General features: G+C 45.6%; 1 protein-coding gene across 2 annotated transcripts in view; it reads right to left on the minus strand.

The window, feature by feature from the left end:
- The window catches only part of GSK3B (glycogen synthase kinase 3 beta), a 149551-nt gene extending 136017 nt beyond the window's left edge, over positions 1 to 13534 (minus strand). Inside the window, exon 1 of one of the 2 annotated variants that reach the window (XM_064722516.1) lies at positions 12425 to 13534. In XM_064722516.1, the coding sequence (XP_064578586.1) occupies positions 12425 to 12512 (88 nt within the window). In that variant the 5' untranslated portion in view covers positions 12513 to 13534. The remainder of the gene's footprint in view (positions 1 to 12424) is intronic. The other variant, XM_064722527.1, reaches the window with a different exon arrangement.
- Between the last annotated feature and the right edge of the window lie 2738 nt (positions 13535 to 16272).

Here is a 16272-nt window from a genome sequence, read left to right on the forward strand (position 1 = left end):
TTTTTTCCAGCTATCTTTTACATATTGAAAGAACATTATCAAAAGAAATCTCCCTTCCACCTCCTCTAGAAATAAAAACTATCATCCAAAGGGTTTTCAGTTTTCCCCTAACAGCACTAAAGCACTTCAGTTTCTTTAGGGGAAACTGAAAGTTCCTCTAAAGCACTTTTTTTAGACTTCTGACCATTTTACTTCGCCTGCAACTACTCTTCTCCCAGCACAATACCAAAACCAGATGTTGTACTTTGGCTCATTGGCATGCCAAGAAGTGGGAAGGCTAACTCCACGTATTTTACACGACATTGCCATCAATACATCCAGTAAAAGATTTGCTGGTTCTCAGCACTGGTTGACTCATGGCCACTGTGCAAATACCTGACTCCAGATTCTTCTCTGCAGATCTCCTACTGTCCCAGTCCCCCCAAACCTGTCATCAGCACAGTCAAACCTGACTGAAGAACAGATGACATCAGCCCCTCCTACATTTCGTCCTACTTAGGGTACCACTTGGTTAAGATCATTTTGAACACGTGCTCCTTACTCCTAGGAGCACCTCTGACAGTGCAATCCACAAGTCTAGAAATTTTACTTAGATCACTCACACACAAAACATTACTACACTAAACAAAAGTGCAGAAGGTCTGATTCTGCACATCCTTCTCATTTGACACGAATCTTGACTTCAAAGAACATTTATTTTATAATGGCTGCAGACCTGTTCTTAGACAAAAATCATTTTCTGCCATGACATATAAAGTAGTTAACACTGTGAAAGTGAGCATACACAATATAAAGATAGGTCATTTGTAAGAACAGACATATTGGGTCAGATCAAGGCATTGCCTAATCCACTTTCCTGTCTTTGACAGCTGACATAAGGAAACACCCAAAAGAATAACATCCAAGCTATTAACAGGAGATATGAATACAGACACTTGCCTTGAATTATACATCTATATAATGCCACCTATTTTAAGCACATTCAGTAATTTTACCTAACAATAGTTCTCCAGCACTGCATGTTGTTACCCATATCCAACATCAGTTGAAGGGAGCTAAGAGCTCTCAGCTGTATAAAGCCAAAGAAATTAAAATGATGCAGTGACAAAATTACTGGAGGAAAAAAATTCACAGTATTCTGTAAAAGTAGACATCTGAAGGTTTTAGGTGATGATGTGTTTTTAAACAAGCACTTTCATGCCACATAGCTGACTCCATTTACCAGCACAGCTGATCTCCTTTTAAGAGGTTTCATTTATGTGGTCTACATATCCTTTTCTTCAAAGAACAGCCATAGGATGGGTCACTTTGTAAGAATCTGAGGAGCACCAAATTTTTTAAAAGGGCATTTTTTAACAACTTCTGGAGGTTTGCAGCTATTTATGCTAGTAACACAAAGAAGTATTTTTTTTCTTAAATCTGTGCCAAGTTGAAGCAAAAGTGATTCATAACTGCACCAGCCTACTCTTCTGTGTCCTAGAGAAGAAATTCACTCTTGAACCTTCAGTAGGGACACCAGCTCTCAAGTCAGACCGCCCAGCTTCCAATAATGTCACTACAGTTTCACTCAATTTTTCACATTTGAAGAGTTACACTCTACATAGTCTAACCCCAGACAACCAAAGAGGTACATTTCATAAGGGAGAACATTCCAGATATAATTTACACATCTGGTAGAATGTTAGAATTATTGCACTAGTTCTTTATATCTTCATTTTAGAATGGGGGAAAGGTATTTTTAGGTAGTTGCATATTTAATGTTTAATGACTTACTTTCCACCTAAGCACAAAAACTAGTAATGTATATGGAAAAGCAGTTTCCACGCACAGAATAACTCCAAGTTAGGGTTGAAGAAGTTGTAGAAAACAAAAATGGTCAATTTACCATTATTTAACTCACTGAAGGTTTCCTAAGTATGAGATGGTTTCACATTAACACAGACAAAACAAGAAATCAAAGGTAAAAAGCACAAGAGATGTCCAGAGAAATTCAATGGATTTCAACGAACAAACCTCCAGGAGTTCAGGAACATCTGCTCTCTTCAGTGCCAGATGAAAGCCAATTACTCCTCTTCATCTACAGACAAATTCCCTATCCCTTTACTAACCACTTTTCCTGACAAAATCCTGGACATGACCTGAACTTTTGGAAATCCTTGCCTTTATTCTCTACTATTCTTAGAAACCACAGCGCTTTCAAATACAGTCATAAAAACTTGCATCTGTATCTCAAAGCAAAACTGGAATAGCCTGTGTACAGCAGTCTTTGAGGAAGCTACAGCTCAAAGTCCTTCCCATCAACTTTTTGTTCTACTTACTTCATAGACACCCTGCATCAGTTCTACAGTTTAACTGGCTACTGATACACTTTCCATACACTTCTTCCTCATATTTCCCAGAAAAATATTTTGCAGACCAGACACAGATGCCACCCCTAGCAGCCTTGGCATTTCCCCCTCACTAGCATATCTTAAGTCTGAAGGGTGTAAGGTGTACCTGGAAAGCACTGGCTGAGGGCTGCTCACTTCTGCAGCAAGGCCCAGGGCACCACAACTCAGAACTCCACTGGAAGCACAGCAGTGCACAAGAACACTGGGAGAGGTGAAAGCACCACAGCACAATGATTGTACATGAAATGTGAGTAACCAGAGCAAGCAAGTTAAAACATACACCTTAGCAGTCTTCCCAGATACTCAGACAAGAATACCATGAGTACCTTTGCATGTAAAGATAAACTTTTGCAATCATACATGTAGAGCAGTCTGATTTAAAGCAGAAGCCTTCACACATGGCCTAGGTTTAAATTCCAGATCTCAGAACTCTAGATCATCTCCTCCCCTTCATGTCATATTTCTGACCATGTAAATGTGTGCGTCTCTCTATAATCAAATGCATGTAAAAAGTACTAGAGCAAAAGGAGCTGCTAGAGGACAACTTAACATGAATTTTCTCAGTTAGAATCTATTGATTTTGAAATAGTCTCCCAGGAACTCCTTCATAAATCCACTTGCTCTTCACTTAAAAGAAAAAAGGACAAAACAAAAAACCCCACCTTACAATGTCTGCATAAATTAAACCTAAAAAGCATATGTAGATACTATATGTTTTAAAATAACACTAGAAAATACTTATGTTTTGCAGTTATGCCACAATGCAAGAATAAAAATTAAGCTTTCACCAGATATTTTGAAATGCAGACAGTGTCATTGTTTCAGTAAATGTTTCTGAAGTATCATAATTATTAAAAGTTATAGACACAGCATAAACATTTCTGCACTACTTCCTTTTAGGGTTGGCCGACTGTAATAAATATTTACAGTCAATCATTAACTGCTCAAACATTACCACTGAAAAAACAGTCTGGGTTATTAGAGAAAAAAAAAATAAATCCACAAACTATTGCTTAAAGCCAAGGCACTGACACCAAATAGAGAATGCTGCTCGTTGCCTCATGAACCTCTCTACCTGTCTCCAAAACCCCCCAGGCATTTCAAATGTGCCACCTGGGAAAACAGCTGCCGTTCTTCTGCTGCCAGAGATCCCATGTCACTTGTCATGCCTGAACCTTGTCAGCTTTCATGGCCACTGAAAGCCAGCTACTGCAGCTGAAGGGAACTTCAGTCTACTGAAGTTGAATCTATCCCAAAACAGAAGAGACTTGCAGATTTGGCAGCATTGATGCCCCTGGGATCCTCCATTAAGCCCAATACATTTCTGAAACATGCTCTGATTGCTTGAATGAATTCAGACATTCCTGCTGCTGAGCTTCAAGAGTCCATCAAACTCAACTGCCATCCCCATAACACCTGAGTAAGAACTTACACACAACCCCAAACCAACCCATGCCCACTGCACTGAGCAAGGAAGAGCAAGTTTGAAGTCGAGCTCAATCTAAAATTGACAGTACCTTATTGTGGGAGCTGCAATTAAAGCTTTCCCTGCCCTCTCACTGACCAGTATCATCTGAAGTTTGGGCCCACAATTTCCAGAATAGTAAAGTTCTCCCACACCACACAAACCTCATGCTTTTGTCTCCAGTACATTTAATAGATGTTTCACTAGAAAAAGTATCACCTCGCTTTCCATGGGCCTCTAAAACATTTCCCCAAGACTCAGATCAGCTCTGCAATCCATTGTGGTTACTAAAACATATTGGTAAATCTATTCCAAAGTCTCTAGAACTGGAATTTGATTAGGAAGGTTCTATTCTCTGAGGAACACAGCAAAAAAACAATTAACTTGCAACTGCTGTGGTGCATGACTATACATACCAGTGGCCCCCAAGGCAGCACACACAATCATGAGTAAGATGGCAAGATTAGAAGTGAAATGGCCAACAGATTCATTCTTCTCAAGGACAACAGCATTTTCCACTTCTTTAGGTTTCAACTGAGCAATTGTGTATATAAAGAAAACAAAACATTCCATCTACTCACCTGCACAGAGGTTGCCCTGCCAGAAAGCTTTGTTCTCTAAGTGAGGCACAAAATATTTTTTCTGATGCTGATACTGAACCCCATAAATTGAGGAAATACATTTATGGTTATGGGCTTCATTCATGGGGATACAGATCCGTGCCAAATTATTCACATTTACTTGGTCAACATCCAAATATTCAGTTTATTTAGGCTGATGAATTTGTGACCCCCTTCCTCCCTCTAGGAAACCTGCTCACACAGGTCAATTCATTGTGCTGCTTTTCTTAAACAGACACTTAAAACAACTAAGCAGATGAGATGGGGTACAAATAGCATTGTATGCTCCATGTAAATGTTTACAGGAGGGTGTGAATCAAAAAACCAGATTGACACTATCAACTGTGACTAAATAGTTTTCCTCCTTCTACACAGCAAGTAAAACCAAATTCTTCTCTGCAGCAACAGTCACAGTTTATCTTTCTGCAAAACATATTCTTGGCCTGTCTGAAAATTAAACAATTGCATGCATTCCTGGCAAAAGACATTACTATGAGCTACAGGGCTTGTATCTGACAAGAATTATATTCCTACTAAAAAAGTCAAAAGAGATGATATGGCTGTAAGAAGTCTGCCTTGGTTGGAAAAATTCAGCTGCTGCTTCCCTTCTGGTTACAACTTCAGAGCCAACACCCAACTTTTCTCCTTCTAAGTGCTCTGACCCAAAAGACTGGCATTTTTTGCAGCTGCACTCAATCATTTACCCTCATGTACATACAACAGCACAGTGCAGGGCCAGAATTTCTAAGTTCTATATACCCTCTACAGCATTGCTTATCCAGGGGCAACAACAAGCAATATCCTCCCTTTCCCTTTTGATCAGCAGGTCTCTTAGGATGATCATCTACTGTCAGGCCCTTGGGATACTAAAATGTTTCTCCATCTCGGTGCAAATGCCTGAAAAGACACATCAAGCAATGTAACTATATTACTACATATTTTTGTGACATAGCAAGTCTAAGAGACATTTTCAGACACAAATATACTTTCACCAATGCTACATTGGTCATTACACTCTTCAAAGAAAGAGAAACTCAGCCCTACTCAGACATATTAAAAAGCTAAAAAGGTGTATTTTTCTTAGCTGTGTGTTCTCACTTCTGAGAGAAATTCACAAGCTGAAGTGAATTTCCTATGGGAGGCACCAAGGCCCACTGCAGCCCTGCATCATTGATCCTTCAGGAAACGTGACCCTGTATCACTCACACAGAAACCCTGGAAATCATCTAGAAATTAAGCAACGTAGAAAATAACGGGCAGCCCCCTTTCACCTGTGCAGGAAGCACTGGCACTGATACACAGCCCCTCCCTCACTGATGTAACCAAGCCAGAAAACACACAGCCCCTGCTACAGACACAGCAAAGCTCCTGGCAAGGACTGGAGCCAACCCTTCAGAAGGAGCTGCTGCTGTACGGCTTTTGTTAAAAAAAAAAAAAAAAAAAAAAAAAAAAAAGCCCTGAGTTCTTGACATTGACAAGCTATCTTACCACTTTCCTTTCTTCCATTATAAGACAGACTAGGTGAGAACACAAATTGCCTTAAATGCTTAGATCTACTTCCCGTCTGCAAGAGATAAAAGTACAGAGTGAACTGCTTTGCTTTATTTCCTTTTCTGAACAACAGACAAGTCATCTGTGGCAAGAGCACCTAATGAAAAGATTCTGTGATAGCACTGAACATACAAGAAAAATCACTGTCCACTTCTTCTAGAGGCACAGCAGTATGACTTCTGGGTATCCCCATTTCTGACAGCTCTCAGAGAGTGGTACAGGACTGCTTTCAGAAAGGTCTCCAACATGGATTTCTACTGAAATACCATCAGCTCGCCTCCCCTACTGCCTGACAGAACAGCAACACCTATAGGATACAGGATTGAGTCCAACAAGCACTGTTTTCATGGAAAACATCTAAATAATGACCCTGTCTCTGTGGCATTGTAAGCTATCACCTATGGGGGCTGGAAGGATTCTGAAGAGGTGGTGAAAGCAAACCATTGCTATCCAAAAGTTTATAAAAGCTTCAGGTAGAGATTCATTCCAGGCTTCTGTTTAATGAGATCCAGCAGCACTGACCAGAACAATTGTCTGAGCACAACTATGATGTTGTAGCCACTTCTCACAAATCTGCATCTTGCTACCACATCTCACACCTTTCTCACCTCAAGATCAGACTGCTACAGTGCACTCAAGCAGTTACATTTTAAATAAATTCAAAAAATATAAACTGGCACAGACCATTATGCCTCCAAACTTCCACCTCCCCCAACAGCAGCATGCAGCACTTGGGAAACAATCTCTGTGAGATGGGAAGTGACAAGAGGGTTTCTGGTGCTGCATCTGAAGAAAGGAGGTCTAAACTGTACACTGTGGGTTTTGAGCCTTTATTCATCACATTGTAAATGTTGTAATTGGCATTTATTTTCAATATACATAAATAAAACAGTACCTATGTGTGCAGCTTTCTAAAACAAGTTCTGAAGAGACAAATCTTTGAATTTTGAGTGGACTTGGATATTCTGTGAAGCAATCAAACTCTCAATATTTTCCATTTCCTAGTTGCTTGACTTTAAAAGTTTGTTTGTCTTTCAAGGCTGCTCCAGGCTGATGCTCATTAAATTCAGAAAGCAGCCAAGTAACTCCACCAGCCATATCGTTGCTGCAGGAGACAGCCACTTTAGCACTTCCCACACTAGCTATGGGTGACTAAAAGTCCTCAGAGTAAAGTTGATTTTAAATTTTTTTTAACAAAATCTAAAGAGAGAGAACTTCAGAAAAATATTCAAGTTTTGAGTTATCTACAGAAATGTAGATAACAGAGGTAACAGACTTTTCAGAGGTAACAGACTTTTCAATTTAAAATGGGACTCAGTCATTTCAAACAAAAATACTCCAATAGCTTGAACCAAGAGGCTTCAAGTGTTCTACAAGCACCTGGCACAGTTTAGCCACTGTGTTCAAATAACCAAGGGGTTTAGCATGAATTCATTTCAGAAAATGCTACAAGTGATTGCAGCATTGAGCTTGAACTGCAGGCTTTTTGCACACAGATACCCTGTACACTTTCAGAATCTTCTTCCCCCACCCATCCAGTTTAAGACAGAGCATGGGCAGAGAGAACAGCAACAGCCAATATCCCACAGATTGATATCACTGTGAGGATCTCTGATGAGTAAACTGAACACCAGTACTGGAAAATTCCTTTATATTTTATCTAAACAAGTTCTTAAAGACAGAATACAAGAAAATGAAAGAACTCTTTTGGGGCAATACAGAGAAACTCTTCAGGCTGTGGGGTGATCTTCAGCTTTTTTCATCTCCCTGGTGCTGCTGGTGATACCTACAAGGCCCTGTCAGGCTGACAGATGAGGTGACACAACAACCTCCAGAGGCAGGATGCATACAGCAGGGAACACACTCCATAAACCACAGCTGTGGCAACAGGTGAACAAGACAGTTCCAACATTGCTAGGAAACACACAAGGTGAATGAATCAAGGGGTAATACAAGAGGGGATCACCTCCAAGAAGCAGTGTAGGGAAGAGGAAACATGCAGAATAAAAATGGAATGCTCAACTAGCTAATGGTATGAATAAAGAGGAAAGAGTCTGTCAGCATCAGAATTATGTACAGCAGACAGTTCTATTCCTTTTCAGACTGCAAGGCACAACTTTGGGGCACTGTAACATGAAACACTTTCCACTCAGGCACACATGTTCATTAGCTGACCCCCTCAGTGCATTTCTTTCCAATCTAGGAATGAGGAAAGCTGCTCAGGCAGCAGCAGTCAGAAAGCTGGACAGGGCTAGGATGAGCGACAGGCAGACACATAACACTCAGCAGGCTTCTGGAAGGGAGTGATTTTCCTCTCTCCAGCAAGGAAAGCAGGATGGGCAGCTTTCAGTTTCAGAAACCAATTAGGCAGAAACTGCTATCAAAGCAATAGAGAGGGCCCTACCCTAGCTGGGTTGAGAAACACCAGGTGGTTTTATCTCAATGCCTTTGCCAGTTTCAACAGCCCCACTCATTCCTGCTCGCTGAAGGCGCCCAGGGTGCCCTTTATCCAAGGCTCTTCCCACACACCTACCTGGACACCACACAGCATTCAACTGAACTGCCACCTAGACACCACTGCTGCCTAAAAAGCAGTTGCTTTTATGTAGTGGCTGGTGGAATAACCACTAAAGAGCAACAAACTCACAGACTTTATTCCTCCATGAACCATTTCTAAAGAGCCATCACACTCTGTCCAAACAATACACAGCAATATAGGCTTACCAAGCTATTGTGCTTTCAGGAGATTTTATAATACAGAAAAAAACCAGTGAATCTAAGAAGAAAAGAAAAACTTCAACAAATCCCAAGTTTGGCACCACTGAAACATTCTTCCGCAGAGTCCAAAATGAATTATTACAAGACTGTCCTTTAGATTTTGCAACCAAGAGTATGTGGTCAACATCAGAATTAGCTAAAGCAAATAAAACTGCCTTCCTCACCCTCCAAGTTGACAAATCCTGCCTAACCAATTACAGACCCATGACACTCACACATGGAGCAAAAACTCTTCATGGCAAGTGTTAGCCAAGCCATTATTTACTGCAGACCATCAAGACAATTGGCTACAGTTACAATAAGTACTGCTGTCTGCAAGGACTTGGTGTTACTTGAAACACTTCTATTTCCCAGAAGCTCAGAGAAGGAAAAAAAAAAAAAAATCAATTCTACAGTCATTAGATGAAAATTCTCAAATTGCAAACTTTGAGACTTCTATTTTTATACTGATATTTTTAGTCATGTGTTGCATGACTACCCTTTGTATTTCAGGATTATTTTTGTCCCATTTGAGAAACAATATACATCCGTAAGCAGTGTAAGAGCAACTAGGTGAAGAACAAAAGAAAACTTCAAGCTCCTATCTCTTCTCCTACTATAATGAGCAGGTTGATGGTATCAGCAAGTGGAAAACTGGAAGCTTAGCTCCCTCCTTTTGAGGGACAGGCTTAACACAAGGAGTACACATGGGCTTTTTTGTTCAGGGAAAGCCTGCAAACCCAGCAATACAAACCCACACAAAGAATACCCTATTTGAGAACTATTTCAAGGTAGAAATCCATATGGTTGAGTGATTTCACGACCACAAAAATATAAATAGAGAAATAAAAATAGTCAGATTTCAGTAGACAGAGGTACAGCTTGAAAGAGATACATGAAGGCCACGGGGTTCCTACTGTTGCAGAGATGTTAAAACCCTTGTAACATCCCTGACAGAGCAATGAGAGCAGCATGCATGAGAAGTCATTTTTCCCAACAGCCAAAGGAGAAGCAGCTGTTGGTAACCCCCCATCCTTCCATTCAAGGCTTCATCCAGTTACCAACTTCTGAGAACATATTCCATCTAACAAATTGCACAGCAAAGAGGTGAAAAATCCTTGCTCACTCTTTCCTGCCCATATACCTTGGGAAGAAATGCAATGACAGCAGGGTTCTAGTTCTGCTCCTCCCAGGAAACACAAGGAACAATGAACCCTCCTCCAGTATTTTATGAATCCTTTTCTCATCCCTTAGATCTAGCCTTCCTAGGTAACAGTTGCAGCGCTCAGCCAGGAGAAGCAATAGCTGCACCAGACATCAGAGCAAGAGTGACTTCATCATCTGATTTCACCCCTCCTTACAAATGACAGCAAAAAGGCTGACATCGAACAAGTCAGTTTTGCTTCCAAAAGACCCACACCAAGACAGAAGCAATGAAGATGTCCGACACACTCAGAAGATACCAATCCATCAATTTTCACCTTCCCCACAAGGACTCTTTTGTCCCGGCTTTAACTCAAACTGGCTCAGAAGGTAACTAAGTATCAGCCTATAAATATATATCAAAATGAAAGAGCCGACCTAACTCTGTTCACCACACAAGCACTCCACACTGGCAATACACAGCTTGCTACATCAGGTGATAAGATGTTACCAGGACTCGGCTAACCAGAAAAATAAAACCTTTTTTGACACCCTGGAATTTTTCTCACTTAAAAAGCAAAGAAAAAAAGTTAACTTCCCAGGCTGTCTTACATGGCTGGATTAACTGCAAATAGAAACTACACTTCCCACAGAATCCTTGAACGTGGTTCTCTTGCTTTGTTCTGACATTTTTTCCAGACAGCAGAAGGACCAGGAGCACATGACTAGAGCGACTGGGGGGGTTATCACAAGTGCATGCGCTTTCTGTTACGGCCTTTGTTTCTCCCTCAGTGTTGTACACTTGGGATTGAATCATATTTGCAAACTTGTTAGTCTGCATCAGTTAGCACCCCCCTCACAGGCAAGCATCTGTCTAGTCTTTGACCTCAAATAAACGGGAAAGGAGCATCAATGACCTTTCAAGAATCAAGCTGCAGAGCCTGAATAAGGCAGATTCAGTTGCTGAGTATGACAGGTTGAGGTCTCGCTCGGTTTGGACAGCCACCTGCAGAAACAATGATCAACAAGACCTGCTTTCCATTCCACAGGCACATAAAGTGAGCCAGTAAATTAAAATGGAGTCACCCACAGTTCTCCTCCGTACAGGTCAATAATCCCTAATAAATACTAATGCTGGACCTGATCAAACCTATGCTGTCGTGCTGCTAATACGGGTTAACTGCACCCAAGGTTTTTGGAGGGCTCCTGGCACACTGACCATGCAGATATAAGGTGGACTACAGCCCCTGAGCCAAATGCTCTCTTCAAGGCTTCAACCACAGTGGAAGACATTTCGGTGCAAAAAAACCTACCAATATTTCTCATCTGTCAAAAAGCTCCCACTCTGTCAGCGCTCTGGCATGAAACATACGAGCCCCTGCGATGGATACAGGCATGCACCCACAGAGCCATGTCAGGTGTGGCTTTACACGAATATCAAATAGATCAATCGAATGGGAACGCATATCGAGCAGTCCTGGTCCCATAAAATGTCATCCTGCATTTCCGTAAGAAAAAAGAAAATATCTCTAGAAACTACACTGTTCATATGAATATGGAAGAACAATTCAGGTCTTAATGGGAACATATATAAATCAGGAGTGAAGAAATTCCATATGATAAGCACATAGCTGATCTATAGCAACTCAGAACTGGGCCTTTTTGTATCAGCAATGTACGTTTGTTCAGGTTTAATTCATATTTTTAATTCACATAAACCAGCTAACCCCAACGGATAGAATACGAAGAATGGGCACACATTAAGCATTTCTGACATGTCTGTGCAGAATAAAGCACAGGCCTCATTCTTAAAAAAATATTCCTCTGATCCGAAAATTGGGAAAAGAATGCCAAGCTTGACATGTGAGCCCACGGAGTAGTTATTTCAAAATAAGCATTTTCTTATGCCTTCTTCTGAGCATTTTACCAGAGCCTGGAGGATATTAGAGACACCTTTTGTAAGCTCCCCTCCCCCTCCTTTTTTTTTTTTAATGGGCTGGACTAAAAGGTGCTCACACCCGATCTACGGGTGCATGGAAAAACCTTCCATGCTCTCTCCCCTTAACAGCCAGGAGTGCTTTAAAAAAAACCCTCAAAAAAACACATAATGAACGTGAATGTCACGGTCATACCTGTGTGCCCGCAATTCGCTTCCTCCTTTCGGTGGGAGGAGGGGGAAACGAAAAGGAAATACAGACTACGGAGCTCCCAAACCGTTTCACAAAGGGGGAAAAATGGCTTTTTAATGAGCCAGAGGCCGCTGGCAGCGACCGGGAGCTAAGGACGAGGACAAACCCACCGGGATTTTCCGTCCAGCAGGCCCCGAACGGAGCGGCGGCGTGCGCCTATTCAAGGTTAATGGGGGGGGAAGGGGAGAGAAAGGAGCTGCCGAGGCCGGGGCTGGGGCCAGGCTCCCTTCGCCGCTCCCCGCCCGGGCGAAGGGCGGGGGCAGCCTCCCCGGCCCTCACCCCCCCACCCGAGGGGAGCAGGATACTCACGGCTGACTTTCATGCTGCCGAAGGCCGAGGGCTGCTGCACCGGCTTGCAGCTCTCCGCGAAGGAGGTGGTCCTGGGCCGCCCGGACATGGTCTCTCTCCCGCTCTGTCCCAACGGCGATCACCTCTCTCCTCTTCCTGCCTTCGCCCTCCGCCTCGCCCCGGCGGGCCCGCCTGCCGCTCCCTCGCTCGCTCAGCTGCAGGAGACGGGTGGGACGCGCCACATGAAACGCCGGGACCCCCCCTTCCCCCCCCGGGGAAGCCCCCTCCCCTCTCGGTCTCTGTCGCCCGGCGGCTGCTTCTCCTCCTGCTTCCTGCTGCTCCTCCTCACGCCGCCCGCTCCTCACACGATCATCCTTCCCGGCCGCGCCGGTGGGTCCGAGAGCCGCCTCCCCCCGGCGCCGCTCCCGAGCGAGGGGGGTTCGCTGGGCCTCGCTGCCCCCACCCCGGGCGCCAGTCACATGGGGCGGAGGCTCGCGGCCCGGCTCCTCCGATCCCGCCGCCGCCGCGTTTCTCTCCTTTTATTTGCTTTATCTCTTTTTTTTCCCTTTTCTTCTTTTTCTTTCTTCTCTTCCTTCCCCCCTCCCCGTTCCTCTCCTTCCCCCTCGCCTCTGAGGGAGGCGGCAGGCAACGGGACTATTTTTTTCCCTGGCGGAGGGATTCAGGGCACCGCCGAGCGGAGGCGATGCGGCAACGAGTCGCAATAGGATCCGGTGGTGGCGGCGGGATCCGCGGCGCGCGGAGGGGGGTGAGGCGGCCGGGCGGCCTCGCTGCTCGCTGACGCTGCTGCTCAGTGCGGCGCTGAGGCGGCGGCGGCTCCGGCGGTGCGGCCGCTCATTCCGCCCGCACGGGCAGCTGGCGGCGGCTCAGGCAGGGCAAGCTGCACTGCGGGCGGCGGCCGGCGGCGACTGCACGGGCCATGACGGCGGCAGTTTCCCTGCTCCTCCTCAGCCCGGCTTCAGAGTGCTGGCGGCGGTCGCCGCTTTTGCTGCTGCTTCCCCAGGCGCCCAAGGCACATAGGACTCGTCCGCCCGGCTGAAGTCTCCCGCCGGGCCCCCCTCCCTGTTCCTGCCGATCAGTCCCTTTGTCCCCGCTGCTCCCTCCGCTGCGTGCCGGGCTCCCGCCGCTGCGCTCTGTGCGTGCGCCAAAGCCGCGCAGCCGCCCGTACCCGCCGCCGCCCCACGCTGCGGAGCAGCCGTAAACGCCGTCTGTGAATACCCGGCCGAAGAGCCCGGCGCGCCCGCGAGCCCCCGGCCCGAGGCCTTTACGGAAACGCCCGAGCCTTTTCGGGGCCAATCCCGAGGCTGTTACAAGAATGCCTGTAACTGGCCGGAACCAATCACGGAAGCACCGCGGGCGCGACCGATTCTCCCCGAAGTAAAGCGGAGACCCAATCGGAGCACGCCGCCGCCGCCCTAGCAGCGCGGGCGGACGGCCAATGGAAAGGAGGGCTCTCTTCCGGCCATCGCCGGGCCAACCCGAGTGGAGGCGAGGAGGGAGAGCCAATCAGGAGGCGCGCTGCCTCCGTCACCCAGCCCTGGGACGTCTTCAAGCCGCAGCCCGAGGCGGAGAGCTGCCGCGGGCTGCGATTGGCTGGCGGCGATGAGGCTGCCTGCAGGGAGCCAATCGCGAGGCGCGGGGCCACGGGCGCGCCCGCTCCCGACGGGGCACGGTCGCTCACCTCTGTGGGGGCCGGGGGAGGGCAGCGCGCATGCGCAGTGCGGCGGGGCACCGCCCCTCAGGCGCGCCCCCGCGGCCCGTCCCGACGGGAGCGTGTTTGGGGCAGCGCGAGAGGAAACTCCAAAGTGTGGGGTTTGTGGCCAAAACCCGGCAGGCACAGAGGGTCTGCTTCAGTGAACCGTGAAGGAAATGGCGCTGATGCGCGCAGTGCTGCCATAGAATCACAGAACGGTTTGGGTTGGAACGGCTCTTCAGGACCCTTCAGTTCCCACCCCACTGCCACGGGCAGGGACACCTTGCTCTAGACCAGGTTGCTCCAAGCCCATCCAGGCTGGCCTTGAACATTTCCAGGGATGGGCCATTCACAACTCCTCCGTGTAGCCTGTTCCAGTGTCTCATGTGAAGAATTTCTTCCAAGTATCTAACGTAACCCTACCCTGTTCCAGTTTGAAGCCATTCCCTTTGCCCGGTCGCAACAAGCTCTTGTGAAGAGTCCCTCTGCAGCTTCCCAGCAGGAGACGGGGGTTGAACAGTCATGGATGTGGTTCATGGAGCCCGTTCTGCACAAAGTGGGCCAAGCAGGGGAAAGAAGATGAAGGCTCATAGAAAGTCCTCCTGGTTCAGCTGTTAACAGCAAGGCTTCCTCACAGGAAACACAGCTTGTATTGAGGCACTAAACACCCTCATCGTTAGGTGCCACTGCCACCACAGATTGAGCTTGGCCCTGGCCAGAGTTTCAGGCACTGTTCTGGAAGAACTTGTCCTTCTTCAGGGCTCTAGAGCATCCCTGGGGGCAGCAGCTCCCAGCCCTGGCACAGGCAGCACTGGAGCCCTGCTGCCTGCTGTGAACTCAGTGAAATTACTCGGCAGGCATCAGCAAAAACGGAGCACCGCTTGCTTATGCCATTAAAAAAAACAAGAACTGCTCCTGCCAGAATAGTTTATACCACAAACAAAATAACTTGGACTAGCAGGAACATATTTTGCCAGTGTTAGAGACTAAGACTGCTGTTTTCTTTTAAGGCAGCAAAATATTGCCAGATTTATTTTTTTGCAGCCCTGCTCTGAACACCATTGCTGTGTGACCAAACAAAGACCTGGCCAAAGGCAACTGAAATTTATCCTTTACAAGAGGTGTTTTCCAAAGCCAAAAACAAACCCAGGCTCTCAAAATGGTCCCGTTCAGCGTTTTGCTCGCCCTGGGGTGGTTGGCTTGCTGGAAGCCTTTTTTCTTGCCTGATAAATGATGAGTGGTTTTACAAAGGCCATGGGAGTGTTTAAGGTTTGATTCTTCAGGATCTACCTCTGTACAGCTGGGAGCCTGACAGGTGAGAGTGCTGTGCCCTAGCCAGGGCTAAGAGACACTGAAGTCACAGCACAGGAGTGGTACTGTGGCCACCCCAAGCCACCCTACCCTACTCATTGTTCCAACCCCCTCTGAAGCACCACTGTGTCAAATGTTACTTAGACACAGCTCCAGTGAGCTGCCAACAATGAAAATGATATTGTCTCTACTGTTTGCAGAGCAGTTGTTAAAAATTAGGGTTACAGATTGGGTTAGCTCTCTGAAGAACATTCTTACATAAAACAACAAAGTACATATGCCACCAGGCTGTGGCCAGCTCTCTTGTACCTGAAATGTACCACCAGGCATTCCAGTCATTATTTTTTCTGGCTTTGGGCATCAAAATGCTAACACAAATCACATTTTCTTATTTTCTGACAAAGTTCTTTCAAATTACTACATAAACAGGAGAACTGACTTAGGAGAGACAGCCGAGCTTTGTTTCTTGAAAAAGTTGGCAGTCTGAAAAACAGCAGGTGGGGGAGGGTGAGCTCTTTGCTTTTCAGCATTTGCTGTTACTCATGATAGTGGTAAATAAAAATCAGACCAATGCATAATTTATACTGATGGTGCCCATTTGAAAAATGTCCCTTAAAGCTTTGTAATGAGTCTGCAACTTGATAATAAAAATGGGAAATCAGCTTCATTTCCTTACAGAGAACAAGCAACTTCAAGAAAATAAGTTTGTGCTTGTTCTCCTTTACCTGGTATAGCCCTTCTCTAAAATCACCCTGTTTCCTCCTCAATACCAAAGTAATCTGTATCAAAACCACAACTTGGTTGCTACTAATGACACTTTCCTGAATACCAAGCCTACCCATCCACA

This window comes from Zonotrichia leucophrys, chromosome 1 (assembly GCF_028769735.1).
Source record: "Zonotrichia leucophrys gambelii isolate GWCS_2022_RI chromosome 1, RI_Zleu_2.0, whole genome shotgun sequence".
Lineage (NCBI taxonomy): Eukaryota > Metazoa > Chordata > Aves > Passeriformes > Passerellidae > Zonotrichia > Zonotrichia leucophrys.